Below are 23,865 nucleotides of genomic sequence, written 5' to 3'. Positions count from 1 at the left end.
GGAATTCAAACCGGGTGTGCCGATGGCTCATTTTGCAATCTCCATGAGGTGAAAGGGACAGAATGGGCAAACAGTGGGCATTTGAATGGAATCTAAAATAGACCCCTTGGGTTGACAGTAAATGAAGAGATAAACTGTCACCAGCGTGACCCACTGAATTTAACAATAGAGGCTACTCCAGAGTTGCATATTGATTCACAGAGAGTGGTTTTGGCAGCAATTAACAGTGGTGTGTTTCGCTTGTACAAACTATTAGCGAGGCTTTATCGGGAGGCAGAGACCAATTAGAGACAGTCCACCACCCTGATGAATCGCTGAAACCACAAGACCTGCAAGGAAATGGCCAAGAGCGGTTACCAGTATCGAGTGAAGGAACAGGGGATACAAGAGAGTCAAGTTGCATCCACGAACAAACAAACACAGACCAAGAGACAAACTTTGTGAGAGGAGGAGTGTGCCTACAATGGAGGCCACTATGGGAAATTGATGAGTGTGTCAGAGACTCACTACTTTGTGAATGCAAAGTCTCACTTCCTTGCAGATTTTGTGTGCTTGGGCTGTAACTGAATTCTAGGGAAGTCTAGGACAGACAGAGGAGGAAAAGGAAATTATAGGAGGCTAGGATAAAGCATGAGGTAATGTGTGTTCTTTGTCATTACCAGATGTTTGCATTGCGCTGGAGGAATTTGCCAAGGGTCCAGAAATATTAGCATAAGCGGCAGGCAGGTTTTCAGTGTCATTTGCTCCAATGGTCACTGCAAAATCTTCATTTTTACCAATCAACTAGTGCAAAAACAACTTTGTGCACCAGTCGGTCAATGCAAGTGTGTGTGTTCATGAAAAATACAAAATTGTCAAGTACTGGGCAAATTAGGATCTGACAAGCTAAAGTTGGATGGTGTTGTGAATGGTATTTCTTACCGAATTACCTGTCCATGTTTGAAATGTTACCAATCAATGAGAACTAGCTCTGGTTTAAATTGTTTGTATGTCTGCGGTGGAGGAAAACCATTAGTTTTTATGAAGGCCCTCACCCACCAACCTAGTTGGTGGCATGCTTCATCATTGGGCCCCATCTGAGGTACCGAGTGTGCCTCAGGTGTGCTTCGATGCCAGATTACTGTGGAGCGGGTATTTTTCGTTCGTGAGGGTGCTGTGAGTGTGCTCTGGGTGAGGTTTAAAATACTGTCCTGGGTGTCCCAAAGACTGTTTTAATGGTGGGCCCCAGGCAGTCAATAAAAACAAAGGCTTTCGGACGTGCACAGTAGGTTTATGGCCTCTGACGTCCTGTGCGGTCAACTAGTTTCAGCCAGGCCTTTTCTTCTACTGGCTTTCGTCAGGACCTTATATGTGTAGGGTGTTACAGGGGTTTGTATGAGTTTGTCAGTGCTCTGTGTGTAAAGCACACGCTACGGTGCTTATATGTGCAAGAGGTGTTTCCTCTAACGTTGTACACCTGATTTTAGCAAACATCTCAGCATGGAGTTCAGCCGGGGGCCAGGACCATGTGCACTTGTGCCATGTCCCTGGGCCCGCAATGAACCTGGTGTCCGGGCAGAGGCTCCGTGAGAAAAGTTGGATGATGTGGTGAATGGTATTTCTTACCGAATTACCTGTCCATGTTTGAAATGTATCTTGCAGTATGTTTTAAAGTGTCAAATTCATAAGCCTACAGTAATTGTCTCCTGCTTCACTTGTGACAGGTTATCGATGGTAACGTGATTACTGATAAGAGGACAGCTGCAGTGTCTGCAGTGGCAACCAAGGTATGGTATTTCTGATAATTATAGAGAGTAGACAACCCCCATTGGTCTACTTTCAGATCCTAGGGTCTCCCCTCTAAGACCTCGCCATCTTGTTTTTAGAATTCACGGTTGTATTTTTGTCCACTTTATACTTCGTTAATTGATCCCGTAGCCCCCAGAGGCTACCACTGGTGATTTGCAGCGCTATACAAAATGTAAATAATAATACAAAATATTCGGCTGAATTGTCCAGGCCTGCTTTGTGTGTATAATCCCTGTGCCTTACCGAGGCGTGTACGGTGTATACATAAGGACCGAATGGACTGCAGTTGCCAAGGTTGTTAGACTGCATCAATGTGCCACCAAAAGCCTTTTGTGACAAACTTGGCAGCATTTCAGCTGAAACTGTTTAGCACAATGGACTAAATGATGTCACCAGACTGAACTTCTTGAACAAGAACTGGCTGTCCGCCAGCTGCTTTTCAGGGTAAGAAACAGGGACACATGCTTTTAGTTAAGTTATTTTAGGTCTTATTCATGTATGTTCTTCCAAAATATGACAATGATTAAAGTTTGCAATGAAAAACACAGCTACTGTGAGCCAAATCACTTAAGAGCCCAATTTTCAAGAAGAAATGTAACAGTATGAGCAAAGATTGTTTTTACATCTCAACATAATCACGCTTTTACTTTTTTTATTTTTCAATTCACAATTATTTCCAGTAGTACGCCTGTGAAGTTGGGCCTTCAGTGGTGATGGCATATGACATTTTCTCCTAGACATATTTACTGTGTGATGAAATCTACGTAGTGTGGATTTAGGCAAGAGGGCTTTGGGAGCCTGCTGTCCAAATGCATATTTTTTCTTTTCTCTGCGAGGAAAACTTTTTTTTCCATGTAGGGAAAGCCCTTTCCATACGTAAGCCATTACAACGCAGTCATAACCACGCGTGACTGTTACCACGAAGCCATTGCCACGCATATGTCTTTACCACGCATGCCCTTAGCACGTGATCCATCTGCCGTCCCTTACTGCAATTGAAGTTACTCCCGCCCTTGGCCAGAGTAAATTTCTGATCATTCCCAGAGTGGAAAGGGGTTGGATCAGAGTTTGCTAAGGCCCACAAACATGGGCGTTACATATGTTGATGCTCACTTCCCACCCCGTGTGTGGACTTTACTAATGTGAATTTCTCCACGCTCTTGGTGGAGAAATCTGTGGTATTTGGTTTATTTACGCCTGCCAGGAATCCTTTTATGAATTCCTGTCAGGCTTTAAATGAAGGTACATTTGGCCATAAATGTATGTCAGTGGATGGAAATGCATTTCTAAATTTAGCTCTAAGGTTTATTTTGAGCGGAAATATGATTACTCTTACATTTACATGATTCACAGCTCCAGGTGTGTAAGGGAACGTCATGCATGTGCTGCATGTAAGTAGGTTATGCTAGGGAGAATGATAGACCACATCCAATCCAACATTTGGGCCCTTTCAACTGTGAAAGACACTTGCCCCAGCAACTGACTACTGCTCTCAAAAGGCGTCACTGGTGTTATGATACATACCATTCAAATTGTGTTCATGTAGAAAGTGGTCTACATGAGTAAAGAGGGTGAAGTAGCGCCTTAAGGCATGCCATGTAAACTCAGATCACATCAACATAATTATATTTCTTTAGGTATTTACAAATGAGAATACAAATATTTCCACATTTATCAGTATACTGTTCTGAAAATGAAATGGACCTGTGGCATGCAGTAGAAAAACAGTGGTGATATGTGTTAATGTATCTAGTGTTTACACAAACATATGTACAGAGGCCGTCATTTAATGGGAACACATTTATTTAAAAGTAACAGTTATTAGACTGTAAACAGTTTAGAAGTTCTTTACAAAGGTATACATTGTGTACATCAGCGTATACCTAGGGTTGGAAAAGTGCCATAAGTTCCCATTAAGGTGGTTTTCGTACATGCCATTTAGGCATGCTTCTTACGCAATACGTACATTGACGTCACATTGAACGTGACAGAAAGTGGTGGTAATTCCACAGCAGCAAATAGAAGGGCAGGGCTATCACTGTAACGCATCTTACGCAATACGTACATTGACGTCACATTGAACGTGACAGAAAGTGGTGGCAATACCACAGCAGCAATCACTGCATTGCTTCTTACGCAAGCCGTACATTGACGTCACATTGAACGTGACAGAAAGTGGTGGCAATACCACAGCAGCAAATAGAAGGGCTATCACTGCATTGCTTCTTACGCAAGCCGTACATTGACGTCACATTGAACGTGACAGAAAGTGGTGGCAATACCACAGCAGCAAATAGTAGGGCTATCACTGTTAATCTATCTTTCTTCGATCTAGATGTTAAAGGGACCAACCTGGCGTCATCAAAGGAGGGAACATTCTGGAATGCATATTGTTGATTTTAGCGATGTAGAATTGGGTAAATGAAACTATTTCTTCCTCTACTCTGAAAGTTATCATGTAGCAGGGAATGGCATTTCTCATGAGAGACAGTAACATTCTGATCGAAGTATCTTTTCCTTGCGCATGAATAAGCTTGCTGCTAGCTGCTGACCTAGCGCTCAAAGACCCCTCCGTAAAAATGGATGCTGTGCTTAGGCCTAGAGGGACATACTATAATAGGGGGCATTGTGCAGCCCTCTGGCACTGTGAATGTGAGCACTGCTATATTTTTTGGCAGACTGAAACATTCTGGTCCCCGGGCAACAAGTGCCACAAATTGTCTGGCTAAGTTCTCAGTCAAATTAATTAGGTCAAATGTGACGCAGTGGAAAATCATGCCACCTGGCCTGACGCGCACAGACTGATTAACATCCTCCTTGATGTCCCTCCATTGGCTCCCAATCCACAGCAGGCTGATTATGGCTACATTTTACTACCCAGACGTGAACAAAGTGCCCCATTTTCCTTACGTGCTTCATAGACCATGGCACCCCTGATCTACCACGATGAGGCATTCTCTATCAGTCTGTAAGACAAGGTCAGGACCACCAGCTGAAGTAAGCAGAGGCCATGACACTCTTTACAAAGCCAGGAGTGGGACCCTCACAGCGGGCTAGATGCAGGCCAGTTTCACTGCTCGATAGGAATCGCACTTTGCGACTCATATAACCTTTTTTGGAGACAAAAGAGATCTTGGAAGATTGTGCAGCAGGCCACTACAAAGTGCAGCCTCTAATGGTGGCTGTCCTGCATGGTCACTGTCAAATTGCTGTCGGTGGCACGGCAATGCAGTTATTTTACCTGTCATACCAGCAGCGTTTGACACGTGTCGGCCATTTCTTCCATAGCGTGCTTCAGGAGGCAGGCATTAATGATGGGGCTCTTAACTGGTTTAGATCTTTCCTCATCACCAAAGGAGTGTCTCATCTACATTTACATCTCACTCCAGGCTGCTACTGAATGGGGTGCCTCAAGGCTCTGTTTAGTCTCCCTGACCTACTAAAGTCTGTGTGAGGCCATTGGCCGGACTCCTCCACTCCCCCGACTCCCTTTCTTCATGGAAACCAATGACACCTAGACCATCCCCCACCTGCCAAGGAAGAACAGCAGGGGCTATAGTTCTGCCAATGCAGGAGTGAGCTCTGGGGTGGACGGGGGAACACTGGGTGAGGCCCAAAATGGATACAATAGAGATGAGGCGAGTGCAGGATTATAATATTGGTCACCAGAATGTTGGCCATTAGATATGGACAATTTTCCTAATCCACATGCTACAGTTCTGGAGTTTGAGGGCCCAAGTTAACACAGAGAGTTCTGCTTCTTTCTTTCATCTGAAACATCAAAAACCTGGACTTCCATTTCTTGCTAGTGAAGTTAGGAAATTGTCAGTATCCTCCTCTGCTGAAACATACTGAAATTATTGCATTTCACTTTGTCTTACTTTACCCAAACCACGTGTTCAACAGCTCCTGCTGATTCAAAACTTGGCTGCCAAAATAATGATAGGGGCAGCTGTTTTGCCTGCTGTAACAATTAAAGTTCTTGAATCCAGTATGTAAAGTAAATATAATTTATTGTAGATTAATCCAAGTTAAATGATCAATAGATATAATGATAAAAGTCCCACCAGGAGCAGATCTTCTCTCGCTCAGCCTGTCTGCCATCAACTGTCTCTACCTAGAGCAATCAGGTACTTAACATTCTAGTATGACATCAAACATTCTATTACATGCAGAGGCTAAGCAATGGGGAAATCTAAGTAAGGGAAATGTAAAGCATGAGCAAGATGTAACACATCCCCCTTCCTTATAAAACAACAAATAAAGATAATAGAATAAATTGCATTGCATTCATAAAAATATAATAATTGAACAATAAGATGGATTGCATTTTCATTTTAAAATATAATGACTAAAGGAACACATTACATAGCATTCTTAATTAACAGTTGAAATGCAAGAAGGATTCCATTTTCATATTTAATGACCTTTCAAATCTAAAGGCCACATCCCCTTTCCAAAGAGAAAAGAAAAAAAAAAAAAAATTATCCACTAGAATGAAAACATGGATCACAAGTATGACTAAATAAAATCCACTAGAATGGAAAATATGGATTAAATACACAATGACATCCATAGGAATGAGAATGGATGGGTCAAATAAATAAATAAATATAAGCCAGATAGAGTAACCTGCGGCTTCTCAAAACAAAATTAATATGAACACCTCTAAACATAGAGCACTTGCGTGGTTCATAATAGCCAATAGAATAACTTGTGGCTTTTAACAACATTGCAAAATGGAACTCCTCAGAGTCCATAACCAGAAAATTTAGCAACTACGGCTCTTCTAAACATCAGCAACTGAACCCCTCAGAGTCCATACAAGCAAATTGAGCAACTTATTGCTCTCCAACACAATAGAATGATTGAACTCCTCAGAGTTCATATCAAACAAATGGAGCACCTCAAAATGAGCACAGATGTGGCTCCGCAAACTACACATACAATAAATCCAAACTCCTCAGAGTTTACATCAAGGAAAATAGAGCAACAACCTACCGCTCTTCACAGCCCAAAGCTAGGAAAATGGAGCACCTCAAATTGAGCACCGAAGTGGCTTCCTAGAAAGTACATATTTATAGTGGAGCGCCTCAAACATGAGCACCGAAGTGGCTCCAGCAAAATTTCATATTCAATAAATCCAACACTGGGACAACTAATTTTCTAAAATGAAAACTTCACAACAATTAGAGCACATAGTGGTTCAAAAACAGCATATCAGAATCAAAAATATCTCCAAATAATCACGAGAAATAAACAAATTGAGCACCCCAACAAAAGTTGAGCACAGGCGTGGCTCAATCCAATAAAAATAAACCAACACAACACCATTCATGAATAAGAAATAGAGAAACGTAAAAGTAACATAAACATCACCAACACTGTGAATTATGTTATCAACAATAGAATAAACAAGATGGTAAATATGAATAGTAAGGCATATTCAACAGTTTCCAAAATAAGAAATTAAAACAACAAAAGTAGTCACCGTAGTCTGAAAGTTGAAGTGACATCAAAGTATCCCTGTGAATTAAGACTGTAGATAATGACACTGAGTTCCCATAAGTACCTGATTGCTCTAGGTAGAGACAGTTGATGGCAGACAGGCTGAGCGATGGGGAAATCTAAGTAAGGGAAATGTAAAGCATGAGCAAGATGTAACACCTGCTATCACCATTACTGTGCTGTTCGTGCTGCCTGCTGAATGCAGCAAGTATTTTCCGAAAAACCTTGATTAAAAAGCGAAACTTTCTCGATGAGCACAGCGAGAACACAAATTGCTCTCTGCAGACCTTTAATTAATTCTTGTTCCCCATTTTCAACAAAATAGCTTGGAGGACGCTCGTTCATGGTGCTTGCTTCTCTCTTATGACATTCTCCTCTGTTAAATTGTAGTAAAACACAGATTATGTTGAGCTTCTGTAAATTGATTTAAAACATGGCTTTTATCAAAGTATCCTCAAGAGTAGCGTAGTCTGTCTAGTGTTGTCTCTAATCCTTGTGGCCACCCAGCACATACACAAAACTCTGTCACAAGCGCACATGCCGGAGGCTGGTGGTGCAACAGAGTGTGGAGATTGCGGAGGACGCGGGCTCCTTCGCAACAGAGACTGAAGGCCCAGCCCCAGTGCACGTCCCGTGGGAAGACTCCACGAGGAATGACACTCTGTGTGGTCTGAGTCCCCTGTTGAAAATAAATAAAGAGAAACAATGAGTCTATCACCGTGCTATCAGTTCTTAATGTGAGCCGGTGGTATCCAGTGCTCGGCACCGGCACTTAATTTTTAACACTGGCCCTTGTGACAGTCTGTCACAAGGTGGCGTTGTTTGACTACTTTAGAGATGACCACAACCACAGTTAATTATTCATTCAGTATACATTACAAATTACTATTACCTACCGCCCCACCTATTCTTATAGCTGTTGGGGCCAGGAATAGTCCGAATTGTCACACTTGTAGGGGTGTGATGGTTAGTAGTTATGTTTTTACTATCTTTGGCAGCGCTGGCACGGGCAATGTGTGGTGCAAGCTGCAGTGCCCTCCTGGCGAGAGCAGTGACACCTATTGTTTTGCAAATCAAGCACTGAATGATATATTAAGCCCATAACGTGCTCAATCTATTCCATGTTTGAGTTAGAGTAGACTGCAATGCATACTATCCAGTAACAGGGCAAAACGTCTAGGGTGACCACAGTTTCAAAGGGAAAAACCCGGACAGGCCAAACAAAGAAGGGGAACTAAAAGGTGACAATGATAATAGAATGGGCATATAAGAACCTTGAAGTATTGGGAACCTGGTGTATCCAGCATAAAGAGGGCCAGTAGAGACTCGTTCTGAAGGTTTTAGGCTCTTGTTCATTTGATGTCCTAATTTATAAGACTTAATTTTGAAAGCATAAGATATGCCAGCCGCATGGCATTACCTTCTCAATGCCCCCATCTTCTCAATTGGAGCCGCAATTCAGGAACTGAGGCTCCAGCTGACCTCCTGTGACCTTATATAATGTAACGGGTGCCCATTTAAAGTGCTACAATACCTTGGTGTTGAGTTCTTGCTATAAGACTGCAAAAAAAGAGATGAACTAAATAATTTTTGGACTTTAAAGGCATCTGTGGAAGTAAAGGTGTATTTAATGTTTCAATGTTGGTACTTACTCAGCTCTACTCAGTCCTCTCGTTAAAGTTGAATATCTCCAAAATTGGTGTGGGATTTGTCTTGTGTTGTTTTTACTTTAGTACTGTTTGAAGTGTTGCATAAATACTTTACGCATTGTCTCCAAGCTATGCCTGAATGCTTTTGTGCCAAGCCACCAGAGGGTCGAGCACAGTTTAATTTGGGGATTGCTTGTGTTTCACTCTGACAAGAATTGTGATTGCTACTTGAGTTGGGTTTCACTCCCCCTTAACCAGTAACCCAATTTCCTGCAGTTCTACACAGGACTAGTCTGTGGCCATTATTCAAGGGTGGCGAGTATCACGGTTTCACTATCCATAATGCACCATTCTGTACTTTAACCGGCCGTAACACTTGGTGCCTTCAAGGTTGTTGATCTTGATGAAACAGATAAATGGAGGCAGTCCAAGTACCACTTGCTTCTCCATTTCCAGGAATCACAGTGCAAGAAATATCAAAACCAGTGAACAGAAGAGTTTTATAAAAGTTTTTCAATGTTTATGTATTTCTGTAAAACACGATCACATTTAGGATGGTCAACAATAATGCTAATTTCTAACATTGTCTCACTTTTCTTACAGCTACTGAAGCCACCTTTGTCAGAAGTACTCTGTATTTTAGGGTCAGGCGCTCAGGCACGTAGTCATTATGAGGCCTTTACAGAAATGTTTACATTCAAAGAGGTATGTGTCATTGGTGGGCAGAAAATGGGAAATTATACTAGATTCAATCTTTTTGTGATAAGATTTACTTTGCATGCCTCTTTTCTACAATGCACATATACCCTACTCTGGGAAAGAAATGCATACTGTTGTTTATGTTAATTAGCACTTTGGCATCTCTGATCCTTAGCAGGATTCTATGGACATCTTGTGCATTGCTTGGGGTAGGCAGTGCCAGTTTAAGCCTTGCACAGGGACTACCAATAGCATCAATTTGCAATTAGAACGTTGTAATGTTGAGTGCTCTATTGAAGACAATGGAGTGCTCTGGGCTTCTAATGGCTGGTAAAACCCCGGAGGATCAACTATCCAATCTTTTTTCAAGGCAACAACTGTGAACAAAGGCCTAATGGAGCCCGAGGTGATTTCAACCACCTGGGGCTCCGGGGGTTCTTTTTATTTTTTTACAAATTAGAACATTCTGCCCTCTAGGGTATAGTAGGCTTTAGTAGTTCACCCACCTCCAATTAGTGCAGTATAGTTGGGGTTTATGTTTATAGATATATAGGTGCCTCCATGTTACATGTTCGTTGTCATTCTAATCTTTATTTCCTCATCGACAGCCATACGTTTAGTTTGCCCAGGAGTGAAAAAGCATTACATATAAAGTCCCATACTACCCTTCATTGAAGGGAGCATTGAAGAGAGTAAATTGATAGAAAAGGACACAGAATGGTAAAGCTGCTCCCACAATACACAAGAAGTAGAAAGTGAATGGGAGAGAAGATGGAGCGGCGGCGGGAGTAGTGGGTTATAAGTCCATTGCAAAAAATAGGAATTAACATCATAAACACCAACATTTATTGCGTATTCGCATATATTCCTTTGTTACTAAATAAACTTCAGAAGACTGCTGGGAAAATGCGGCACTAAACAACATCTTTGGCAATACGCTGTCAGATATCCATCCCATTAGAGGAGTAGTAATCACACTGATAGATGTACAGTCCATCATTTTGAGAATTGTGAACTCTTGGGTCACCCTTGCCCACCCAACTGATAGATATGCATGCAAAAGCGATGGGTAGGTGAGACCAACCTGCTTAAAATCCTGCTTATGAAATCAGAAAACTAGACTAACATTTAGCCAGGAGCCTGTGAAAACCATTACTGTGCAATGGTGGATTCCCTAGGGTGTATGTTTTTTGCTGCTGTTCTTTGATATTTACATTCAGACTATCTACCAAATGTTCCTTAACATGGGGATCAGATCCATATCTATGTACATGACACTCAGGTTGGGTCTGACCTCTCTTATAATACTATAGCTGGCCGTCAGAGAGTAGCTGATATGATTCTAATCGCCTCGGAGTGCATGAGCATACAAAGGTTGGGCACACATGCCACCAAAACCAAGTTTCAATTGCTGGTACTAATCATTGGTCAATGACCCATAGTCAATAACCCAGAATCTCTGCTATCACTGATGTTGGACAGGGAAAACGGATATTCCGTTCAGTAAAATGTGAATAAAACCTTGGTGGTGCATTTTGCTAGTACTCAGAGTAGTAATCAGACAAACATTCTCACCAAGTCATCCAGTTACAATCCAAGCTATTGCATGAGCTTTTCTCCCGGGAAGGATTTTCTCCCAGAAAGGCTGATCTGCCTTTGCGAGAACTGTATCAGCATAAAAATTGATTACAATAGTGCTTTCCTGGTGGGGACATCTAAAGAAAATCTCAATAAGTTGCAGATGGCGGAAGAGTGTCGCCCCACCCACAAGCAGCCAAAAAGTGAAATATAAAATGATAATAGACGCTTGTTTATTATCGTTTTATTTTTTCTTTCAGTGCCAAGGCTTGTGGGCTCTACCAGGGTGATGATAGTTTGATGGAGGAGGGGTTGCATTGCTACTTAGTGCGCATGATGTTTTGGCTGGCTGTCTCAGGCTGGCCAAACCGTCATGCGCACTGAAGCGCTTTCCAACCCGAGCTGCGTTGCCGGGTTAAAGGGAGCAAGCACAAGCTCCCAGTCTAATGGGAAGTGCAAATCATCGGCGCTCAGGCCAATCCTGACGCTGCTTTCAGCAGCATGATAGCAGCGTCAGGATTAGTAGCAGTGTGCTTTGGAAGTTTGGACCTGGAGAAGAGAGAGGCGTGATGTGGCAGGTAAGTGTTTTTTGATATTTTTTATTCGTCTCGTCTGTCTGTCTCCCCTCATACAAAGCCCTCCCCACCACTCTATCAACACACCAGTTGCTAATGACTGTGGCTGGAGCTCAATGCATTTTAGCTTTCTAAGCATTCGTATGCAGGCTGTAGTGAAGGTGTTTTATTATCATATGTAAATTGTGTATCAAGATCATTCCAGGTGAAGTCCTTCATTTAGTTCCCTGGATATACACAATTCAGATAATGGGGCTTTGCTGCCCTTATAGTGATGATGTCTTATGTCCTGTGTTAAAGGTGAGAATATGGAGTCGCAGCAGAAAAAACGCTGAGCTGTTTGCCAGGAGCATGAAGGGAGATATAGTGGTCTGTGATTCTGCCAAAGAAGCTGTAACTGGAGCTGATGTCATTATCACAGTTACTATGGCAACAAAACCGGTTTTATTTGGAGAATGGGTAAAACCAGGTGCACATGTAAATGGTAAGTCCAATACTTTTATTATTTTATGCTACGTTCATTGTTTTGTTCAGGAGGGAAGGCCAGCCGAATTGTATCACTTGTGTGGTAAAGAACAGGTGAAAAGCAAACTCATGTTTTAAATGTTCTCTGTGACAAGCTGGCTTGGTATATGGTGTACACGTACGTAAGTGGGCAACTTACACTAATCCAGACAACCCTTATGGTGATTTTAGTGGTCTTAGACAACCTTAGAAAGCTCTCTAAATGGTAGCTGTGGAGAACAGCCTTCAGACTTAGTCCAGAAGGAGTGTAAAACAGCTTGTTTTACCAGAACATAATCTTATAGATATAGATTAAGTGAAAAAGAACCACACAGTGTATTTATAAAAATATGTATTTATTATAAGACACTCACTAACACATACAGATATCTCCTAGCCGGAGATATACACAATGCACACAATACTTTTCAATAGAATCAGGTAAGTAGCACTTAATACACAGTGGTCACCAGGGAGAGACCAAACCATATACTGAAGTAGTGGTATGCGAACCACGACTCAAGTCAAGACTATACCCAGAAGACGTAGAAGTGCAGGGGACCCAAGGAACCTCTGAGGTAAGTAACCACGAGCCCCAAGGAGGCTGTGTGCAGAGTGGGAACACGACCATGGATCAATGCAAGTCAATGGGTAAGTCGCAGTTACAATTTTAAAGAAGGATCCATCCCAGCGGATCCTGAAGAAACCCCGTGAAAGACAGAAGGTTGAAGAGCTACCACACCTGTGGATACCTTAGGAACTAGGATACCTGCACCAGGGAAGCCGGGTGCATAGGTGTGAAGTGGCGTCGGAAACCGCCATTGAACCGAATGGAGGACTTCAGAAAGATGCCGCTGCTGGAGAAGGTGAAAGTGTCCAGTGGACCCCAAATGTGGATTCAAGATGTGAAGAACCTGCAAACAGGAGGGACAGAGTCCAAGCCACTCAGGAGGAACCAGGGGGCATGCAAGACGAATACCCACGGATGTTGAGTGCTGCAGGAGAGCTGACGGTGACCTTGAAACTGCAGCTGTGTGGACCAGGCGATGCGGTGGAAGTTCAGAAGTCATACATGAGCTATCCCACGTCGGATGTTGAGAGTTGAGGGGTCAGTATCCGGCGGGAGCACCAACAAGCCTGGGCAACTGCCACCAACGTGGAATTTGAAGAAGGTACAATTTTGGGACCAGTAAAGTTCAGGAGATTCACCACAAGCAGGTGAGTCAGGGCAGGCCCCCAGCAATCAGGGGAACCCAAAGAATTCAAAGATGACCCTCAAGAGGACCCACAGCCAGAAGCACTGGAGTCGCAAGAGGACCTCGGGCAGCTCACCAAAGTTGCAGGACCACGGTGCAAGTGATGCAGTGAGGATGAAGATCTTGGTCACTGGAGATGCCTGAGGTTGGGCCTACTTGGGGCCCGAAGATGTTGGCGGAAGGAAGCAAACAAGCCTTTGCAACTGCAAGTTGGCGCGGTGCACAAGGCTTCAGTTCCTGCGGCTCCGACTAGGGATACGGACTTCAAACTTGGTGAGAGGATAGGGCAGGCCTCGAAGGATGTGAGTTATGTGAAGACCCACAACCTCTGTTGCTGAGCCTTTTGAAGCCTGTGGGAGCCCAGGATCAGCAGACCGGTCAGCTTAGTTACGGTGCCTGCAGATTCAGGGGTAGTGACTCCTTCACTTCAAGGGAGATTCCTTCAGGTGTCTTGAATGCCCACAGGTCATGGAAGGTTCCTGTATGGGGCACAGGCATGGACGTTGCAGCAGTCATGCAGGGAGGTGAAATCAGGAGCAGCATGTGTCTTCCTGGTTGCAGCCTTTATGCCCAGAGCAAAGTCCAGCTAATTCCAGAGTGCCCAGACGGTTGAAGAAGAAGTGGGGTCTGAAATTAATCTTGTCCCACGACAAATCTAGGGACCCACCCACCGGTAAGCCCTTAAATACCCTATGGAAAGGGTTGGGATGATTCAGGAGCCTTCCCTAAGGAGGGGCTGGACAAGGAGGAGGATACCGTTTCATGCGGGAGCAAACAGCTCCCTGAACTGGTTTTGACTGGCCTATGCATCGAGAGCACCAAGTGTGCCCTCCAAGCTGGCTATGTGGGGCTGGCAAGCGCCCCATCCTGCCCCAATATACGAAACCCTGTCTGGGAGGTGGTCACACCTCCCTGTGACAGGATACCTATTGTTCTGTCTCCCCCTGCATGAGCTTGGCTCAGCAGCAGGAGGGCAGAAACGTGTCTCTGGCCGACAGCAGTCCTAGCTTGCTGTCCGGGTCTGGAAGTCTGGTATTGGAAGCACCGAGGGCCTCCCAAAGGAGGTTTAACGTGCATGGATTCATACCTCCCACACTGTTTACAGTGTGGGAGTATGATTCCAACATGATCGATATCAAACATGATAGGATTTGTTACCACCAGTTTCGAAATGGTCATCACGTAATGACCTGGTGCCCCTCTATACGTTATATGGCTGTCTCACATACAACCCGGGAGAATGGACTCAGTAGGTTGTAGGGGTGTCCTGCTCATGCAGGGACACCCTCACACTTAGAACCGAGCCCCCTGCCTGCAGGATTGAAAGGCCTGCCCAAGGGATGACTTATAGGTTTTAAGTGCAAGTGACCTCAGATATAGGTAAACCTATATATATGCTAGCACCATGTTACACAGGCTGCAATGGCAGGCCTGAGTGGTCTGCCATGGGTGGCATAATACATGCTTCAGCCCATGGGGGACCCCTGGTGTACCTATGCCCTGGGTGTCTTAGTACCATATACTAGGGACTGATAAGGTTCCACCAGTGTCCAATCTGTGATGTACTTAAGTACTTACCAAACCAATGCAGGGGAGAAATCACAGAGACTGGGATCCCAGTCAGACTAGTCAGAAGCAGCATTACATCAGGCAGAAAGTGGGGGTAACCATAGAAGCAGATCCTACTTTCCTACATTCTCCGATACAAACATTTAACAGTGGGTTACATTAATTGGAGCCTGAATTCATAGTGGATTGACAAGTGGTGAAATACTATGGAAGCTGTCAACTGGTTCAGATCAACTGGTTCAGATCTATAAATCTACACTTAAGATAGCAATGTGTGTAGTTGTGAATGCTAGAACTTCTTTTGGAGTGTCAACCTAGTTGTTTAAAAAATACATACCGCCTACAGTGCATTACATAGGGGCTAAAGTACCCTGTCTGTATATTAGAAAGATATTGCAAGTCACAGAGGAGTTCCATGATTATATAAGAGAACAAGGCAGAAGGCCGAGTTCCTTTATAAGGCCATGTAATTCAGAGTGGTTTACGTTACCCTAAACATGTACACCAGGGGTACTCTATTCCTTATACTATATGGTCACACCATTACCCTTCCCACAAACTGCTTAAATCCTTGGTGTGTTGGTCACATGAAAGAGATGGGATTTTGGAAAACACGAAGAATAAATAAAGAAGAAACTCTAGTGCACGATTAAATGCACCAAAAGTAGTTAGTCATTTGTTTTAAATAGATATTATAATATGTTTGATACATGTCAGATTTTTAAAAAGAAATGCTGCAGCTCAGAATGTTTTGAAACATGCAGAGATTCTATCTTTCCTATTGTTATCTAAAATGTGCAAAAAATGAAACAGGTTATAATAAATATCTCCTTTCTGCTTATCAATATTCATCTAGAAAAACAGAGCAGAACAAGGAAAAGTCTGGTTTCGTTTTCAGTCTTTGAAATGCAGCTTTAATTATGCTTTGTGACCTGCCTTTTACTTTGACTACCGGCTTAGGCAGCAGCCATTATGATTTCAGAACTGAACTCTAGTAAGTTATTACAGTTGAGCAACTACATCATTTCTTTATTATAGGTGACCAGAGACGTCACAAGTTGCCTGTTTTAAGGAAATTAGAGACAGGTTTTTATATAGGGTTGCAGGCTCCCATATAAGAGTTTTGCAACTCACCTAGTAAATCCATGGACATATCGGGAGACACAAGGCTGCAGGTTTGTTGTTTTGAATCCCCAGATAAGAATATCTCAGCGAGGAGATATTGAACAGATGTTCAAACAGTTTTTCTACAGGAAAGCAGTTAAACGTTTCTCATCATTCTTTAAGCCTGTACCCACATTGATAATTCAGTTCTGCTACGTGTAGCTTGTTAGATTTGCTGCTTTTTTTAGTCTGGCTAGGTGCCTTAAGCCAATAATTTTGTAGTGTGTGTGATCCAGCGGAAAGCCAGGGACGAACAAATCATAGTCCACAAAAATTCGAATGGGTCCATATACTCAATCAAGTTTCCTGGCTGTTTCGCTGGGGGTCACGTTTTATAATTCACTTTAATCTTAATTAGTTAACCCACTGTAGAAATGTTACTCAATGTCTAACTAATCTTCCCAGATCAACACTCTTCCTTTGGTCAATGGACAATTAGTTAAGTAGTTGATGGTGATATGAAAAATTAACCAACTAATACGCAGATTTCAGCGAAATAACCACATTTACTCTGGGTAAGATTTAATTAATTTTAACTAAATCTCAGTCCTAAATGAACGCTCATCAGTACAAATTCACAGAGCAAACTCCATCACTTTCATCGGAGAGAAAATTCATTTAGCAATACATTCAACTCACAGAATTATTCAACAAATCGATGCATTAAGAGTGGATAGTTGAAGAGACAAAAGGCATAATAAATCATTAATTTGCAAAAGATACGCAAATTTAAAGACAGAATAATAATTACCCAAGGTGATAACAGGAAAAACCCAGCCCTCGGGCCAAAGGACTGGTGGAGGTCCCCTGATTAAGAATCAGGAGACAAAGACAGGTTCAGGACAGGGAAATACTTACTAAACTTCTCTATAGACCCGACGCACCAGGGCGCATTTCTCTCTTACACTCTCTCCCGCCTCGATATTCTTCTGGAATCTTCAATCTAATCAGGTTGTCATTCAGGTATGAATCTTAACAGTCTGTTCTCTCCTTCTCATCAGTAGCAGCTCTCGCCTCTCTCTCACTAAAGTCGACTCAATTATGATAACTAATAATTTACGTCACTCGAGTTAAAGTCTTCATTTCTGCATGTCCCACCCTCAAAAGTTTCTAATATCCATGGATTTCGGTCTGTGATTAGGCAGGGACAGGGGAGTTGTCATCAACTCATGCTGACATACTCACTTTTTTAATGAACTCTTTTGTCTAACAAACCCATCCCCTTTAGCTCATTTATTATGCTGTCTAACTTCCATTTTCATGCATTTAATATTACAAATCAAAACACATTTAATACAGTTCCACAGTTGAGAAGAGTTTTCACACAGTATTTGTCCTTGGCTCTTGGCAGCCTGTCAGTAACACGGTCAGCGGATCACAACACTATTACACTGCGCACGTCTAGCTCGCATCCATTTTCGTCACCATCTTTTTCTCTAGTATGCCAGCTAAGGCCCAAACGTACACTATTAATAAAGGAATAATAAACAGATGTTAATTTCTCAAATATGGGATTTTCACTGTTCACCACCCACTTCTACTCTATCCCATGTTATTCTCTCTTTCTTTGATCGAAAGCATTAGCAGCAACATCTCTCTTTAAATTTAGGCAAGCATATGCCAGGCATGCGGTGTCTCACGACCAGTGGCGTCACTAGGAGGGTGCGGGGGGTGCGGACCGCACCGGGTGACACCATCAGTGTCCATCACATGGGGTGACACCATTACGCTGCAGCCTCACCTCACCGAGTCTGCTCTGCTTTGATTTATAATAAACCCTGAGCCTAATGAAACGTTGTGCCTCTCTGACAAGCGCAGAGGCTGCTCTCCCAGTCCCAGGCTCCTTGACGTCATCATCATTGAGTATCAGCCCCCCCCCCCCCTTCTGTTGGTTAAGTTAATTGATGTCGATGACGGGCTCGGATCAACAGGTTAGCGCAGCCGCAGTCAGTTCCTGCAGCCACCACCAGCGCGCTGTACGCACTGACACAGGGTCCTAGGAAGTTGCCATGATTAGGCCTCGGATTCGGTGGGTGCTTTGTTACCGCCAAATATTTATACAGAAGGCTCAGTGATAATTCATTAACAACGAGCGGCGAGCGCTGAAGTGGACATGAAGTGTTATTTAAGGACACGACTTGCGGCCATGTTAGCCTCTCTCCCAAGGACCCGTCTCTTTCTTTCTCCTGCTGCCAGGCCTGGTTTCCTCTTCGCAGCATCCATCCCATTGCTTCCTCCGCGCCAGAGGTCATTGAGCCCGGTGACGCCTTTGTGCGTTTGAGAAGAAGGCCGCTTTGCCTATGTTACATTTCACGAGTGCCCAGTGGATTTCTTCATGCCAGCCCCGTGACGCCTGCCCACCCTGGACTCGGAGCCCTTCTAGCATGCTTGAGTTGACAGACAACTAATGTCCCCGCAGAACAAGCTGGTAGTTCGAGGTGAGAGCAGAGTGAGCAGCAAAGAATTATAATGCAAACTAAGTTTGACTTTTAGTTAATTAGCTTCTCGAGTGTTTATATCCACTGCAAGGCGCATGTTTTCTGGTCACGTTTTCTCAGTAAAAGTAAACCCCCCATTTTAGACATTTTCTGCCCCCATCCTGGCCAGCCCCCCCCCCCCCCCCGTCCCCCCCCTGCTATTTGCATTTTATTTTCCTGTCTCGGAATTTGTACTTCCTTGAACCAGAAATATGACTGTTTGTGCTCTCTTAACTAGAACAAAGTAACAGGGCCGAAGTCCCCATTAGGTATGTTGGGTACATGTGTTTGGGAGCATGGTGTGCTTCATGGCAGGCACCGCTTCTTGCTGTCTGCTACACGCATTGCCAGACATGGCCCAAACTGTACAGTAGTTCTGTCACCTTATTGGTTTGCTGGCCTGTTACCATCTTGCAGAACCTGTAGAGGAGGTAGAAAAGACATACAGTAGCCCACCACCACCAGCGACTTCCTCGTCATTATGCTACAATATATGACCAGACAGGCGACCCTATATTCCAGCAAGTGTGAAACTGGAGTGGTTACAGAGCTTAAGATAGTGGACGACTAAAGGAGATAGGTAAAACAAATTGAATGCTGACACAAGCTGAAGATGCTAGAGTGAGAAGGAGTAGCTGTTATGAAGCTGAGGGTGTGTGTCTTCTGTGTCTATTTAAACTTTCCCACTCAGTGTTCAAAGCGCATTTCATGAGTTTATTTCAATCACTTTGAGAAGAGCCAAGAACTGTGAGGGAAAAACCATGGGGGGTGGGGGGGGTCGGAGAAGGCGACGAGGAAAGGGTTAAAAGAGCAGCAGGCGGGGGAGGGGAGTGCAGGCGGAGGGGGTGGATGGTGCAGGCAGAGAGGGAGATGGTGCAGACAGAGGGTGAGATGGTGCAGGCAGGGAGTGAGATGGTGCAGGCAGAGGGTGAGATGGTGCAGGCAGAGGGTGAGATGGTGCAGGCAGGGGTGAGACTGTGCAGGCAGAGGGTGAGATGGTGCAGGCAAGGGGTGAGATGGTGCAGGCAAAGGGTGAGATGGTGCAGGCAGAGGGTGAGATGGTGCAGGCAGGTGGAGAGATGGTGCAGGCGGGGTGAGGTGGTGCAGGCGGAGGGGAGATGGTGCAGGCAGAGGGAGAGATGGTGCAGGCAGGGGGAGAGATGGTGCAAGCGGAGGGAGAGATGATGCAGGCAGAGGGGGAGATGGTGCAGGCAGAGGGAGAGATGGTGGAAGGGAGATGGTGCAGGCAGAGGGGAGATGGTGCAGGCAGAGGGAGAGATGGTGCAGGCAGGGGGAGAGATGGTGCAAGCGGAGGGAGAGATGATGCAGGCAGGGGGAGAGATGGTGCAGGCAGAGGGAGAGATGGTGCAGGCGGAGGGGGGATGGTGCACGCAGTGGGGAGATGGGGCAGGCAGAGGGAGAGATGGTGCAGGCAGAGGGAGAGATGGTGCAGGCGGAGGGAGAGATGGTGCAGGCAGAGGGAGAGATGGTGCAGGCAGAGGGAGAGATGATGCAGGCAGGGGGAGAGATGGTGCAGGCGGAGGGAGAGATGGTGCAGGCGGGGGGTGAGATGGTGCAGGCGGGGGTGAGATGGTGCATGCGGAGGGGAGATGGTGCAGACAGAGGGGAGATGGTGCGGGCAGAGGGGAGATGGTGCGGGCAGAGGGGAGATGGTGCGGGCGGAGGGGAGATGGTGCAGGCGGAGCGAGAGATGGTGCAGGCAGAGGGAGAGATGGTGCAGGCGGAGGGGGGATGGTGCAGGCAGAGGGGAGATGGTGCAGGCAGAGGGAGAGATGGTGCAGGCAAAGGGAGAGATGGTGCAGACAGAGGGAGAGATGGTGCAGGCAGAGGAAGAGATGGTGCAGGCGGAGGGAGAGATGGTGCAGGCGGGGGGGTGAGATGGTGCAGACGGGGGTGAGATGGTGCATGCGGAGGGGAGATGGTGCAGACAGAGGGAGAGATGGTGCAGGCGGAGGGGAAATGGTGCAGGCGGAGGGGAAATGGTGCAGGCAGAGGGAGAGATGGTGCAGGCAGAGGGAGAGATGGCGCAGGCAAAGAAGAGATGGTGCAGGCAGAGGGGAGATGGTGCGGGCAGAGGGGAGATGGTGCAGGCAGAGGGGAGATGGTGCGGGCAGAGGGGAGATGGTGCGGGCGGAGGGGAGATGGTGCAGGCGGAGCGAGAGATGGTGCAGGCAGAGGGAGAGATGGTGCAGGCGGAGGGGGGATGGTGCAGGCAGAGGGGAGATGGTGCAGGCAGAGGGAGAGATGGTGCAGGCAGAGGGAGAGATGGTGCAGGCAAAGGGAGAGATGGTGCAGGCAGGGGGAGAGATGGTGCAGGCGGAGGGAGAGATGGTGCAGGCGGAGGGAGAGATGGTGCAGGCAGGGGGAGAGATGGTGCAGGCGGAGGGAGAGATGGTGCAGGCAGGGGGAGAGATGGTGCAGGCGGAGCGAGAGATGGTGCAGGCGGAGGGAGAGATGGTGCAGGCAGAGGGAGAGATGGTGGAAGGGAGATGGTGCAGGCAGAGGGGAGATGGTGCAGGCAGAGGGAGAGATGGTGCAGGCAGAGGGAGATATGGTGCAGGCAGAGGAAGAGATGGTGCAGGCAGAGGGGAGATGGTGCGGACAGAGGGAGAGATGGGGCAGGCAGAGGGGATATGGTGCAGGCAGAGGTGAGATGGTGCAGGCAGAGGGTGAGATGGTCCATGTGGTAAGTCATGAGGGGGTGACACCATGAGTTACCCGCACCGGGTGACACCAACCCTAGTGACGCCACTGCTCACGATGTAATGTTAGTCATTCCTGCGCATGTGTGAGAGTTTTCCCTCTCTAACGGGTTAGTCACGTTGCTGTCTACGTCATTCTGGTTTGCACATGTGCAAATGCAATTTCCAGTTTAAAGTGGGGTTTAGTCGCGTTGCATTTTCTTTTTCATTAATTAAGCATGCATAAAGCTCTTTTTCCCATATGTAAATGTTGTGCATATGTGAATCTTGTTTTCTTTATTATATTTACCAATTAGTACTGTTAATGAGAGATTGCTCTGAGCAATTTTTTATTTTCTTGGATCCTTGCTCCATCATGTGTACAATAAGTCATATAAATAATTTTATACTGATGTCTTAAAACCTGTCTTTAATTGTCCAAATATTTCAAAGGAACAAGCAATCTATTTAGACTACAATTCGTGTATTTTCTAATATGTTGCCTGATCCCTACTAATGTAAAGCATGCCAGTAAATTCGTTCTTTCCAAATCCCCTAAAAATATGGGGATGTTTGGGGAATCCTCACAATCTGCATAATGCACACTAATGTTACCATTTTTGAGTAGCAAATCTGTCTACCATGTACGCTTCCTGCAGAGGTCATCTAAGAATTTGCTTGCATCATTAATCAGGTTGTGGCGTGAAAATGAATAATGGTTCGCATTCAAAAATTCTATTTGGCTTTTCACGAAACACTGTTTTACCTGGTGGTACACTTTCAGAAAAAGTTGTATGGTACAATTTAGTCACCTTTGGCCTGTAAAAGTGTCAAAAAATCTATAGGATATTAAGGAACCTGTAATCTGGTTATTGCGTTTATCCATTAAAGACATTTTGTGATAATGTATTAGAGGCGTACTTGTGTGGGCATGCATTCATGTGTGCCCATCTGTTTGGGTGTCCGGCTGTTTCCTCCACACTATGGGGAGTAAACCAGGCAGCCACCATTGGTGTGAAGCTCACACTGCTCCATGGTCCTGTTCCCCTAGTGTATGTAGGCATTTTAGATTGTGTTTTTAAAAGGTATAAGTGTGTAAACATTTACCTCCAGCCTCTGAACGTATTTGCCTGTCACTTGTCTCAAGCATCCTCATCTGCATCAACCCTTACTGTAGCAATGCACTAATCTTTAAGAAACCAGCCTCCTTTGACAACAGAGATAGCCCATATTTAAACAAAGAAATTGCCAAAGCTGCTTTTTGGGCAAGCTCTTCTGGCATTGCCCAGTAACCAAATGGTGTGTTTCATGTTCTTTTATTTGTTCTGTTTTGGATTCCTTTCGCTAGACTTTGGTGCTTAGCTTTCCTTACATTATCCTGTCCTGATGATGATCTTGTTACTCATCTTGAGTTCGAAACATAAGATTAAGGATTATTGACCTATTATTTATCATAGTGTTGCATGTAAATGTTTTAGTTGGTGTCCAGGCAACAACATTTCCATGCTTTTTCATAAGTAAAACCAAAGTGAGCAAACATTTCATAGAGTGGGGGCTTACATGTCCACTGCATAGTTTCTGGACTTAACATCCTTGTAACAGCAGACGTTCTTCTGTCAGTGCGCCAGAATGGATTTGAAAGTATGAGTGGGCAAATATTGTCATTCAATATGCAGCAAGCAGATATGAAACCTCGCCAGTTCCACCAACTTTACTGCTGGTTTCGCATCCCTGTACATCTGCTTAAAAAGAAAAGTTGGAAACAGACAGAATACACTGCAGCACACTTATTACTCATTCCACACAGGCATACTGGGCAATATAATTACCTTAATGATAAATTGTACTAAATTAATTTTACTGTCCAACTTGTGACAGCGCCTCTAAGCAAGTTCTCCAGTCTGACTTCTAGAGTGAAAACAATGGTAACGGTTATACAGGAGCGCACAGCGTGTATAAGCAGTCTTATTGCGAAAGTCAGGGTGGTGCTCAAAGCGGGCAAGAGTCCGTTACCAAGACCCTTATATATAGCCAACAGGCTACAAGACAATGCACATTTACCACCAAGCACTCAAATGTAATTAAAAAGTCCAAAAAGTAAAGTTGAAATCCGTGTATTTCACTCTTCTTCTTTATTACTTCATAAAGGTTTCCACAGTAGTTCATGAACACAGCCAACACGTGTTTCGTCTTGTCAGTGTATGACAATTGACTTCTTCAGGGCTGTAAGCATATACAATAACCTACATTAGGTCTAAATTAAATTACTTCTAAAGCAGTACAACCACTAAATTAATCTTGACTAATCACAAACAGTCACCAAAACTAGTGAAATTAATAATAGTAAAGCAGAAATAGGTACCCAACACCAAGAGTAAAACCAAAGTCTCCCAAGT

At 44.6% G+C, this 23,865-nt stretch overlaps 1 protein-coding gene across 1 annotated transcript in view; it reads left to right on the top strand.

The window, feature by feature from the left end:
- CRYM (crystallin mu) overlaps window positions 1–23,865 on the top strand; it is a 92,420-nt gene that overhangs the window by 47,120 nt on the left and 21,435 nt on the right. Inside the window, exons 3-5 of the mRNA XM_086940816.1 lie at window positions 1,704–1,766; window positions 9,549–9,650; window positions 12,098–12,281. Of these exons, the coding sequence (XP_086796942.1) occupies window positions 1,704–1,766; window positions 9,549–9,650; window positions 12,098–12,281 (349 nt within the window). The remainder of the gene's footprint in view (window positions 1–1,703; window positions 1,767–9,548; window positions 9,651–12,097; window positions 12,282–23,865) is intronic.

The sequence above is a fragment of the Lissotriton vulgaris genome, chromosome 10 (assembly GCF_964263255.1).
Source record: "Lissotriton vulgaris chromosome 10, aLisVul1.2, whole genome shotgun sequence".
Classification (NCBI taxonomy): domain Eukaryota; kingdom Metazoa; phylum Chordata; class Amphibia; order Caudata; family Salamandridae; genus Lissotriton; species Lissotriton vulgaris.
Note: the sequence above shows the minus strand (reverse complement) of the source record. Positions and strands in the feature narration are given on the sequence as shown.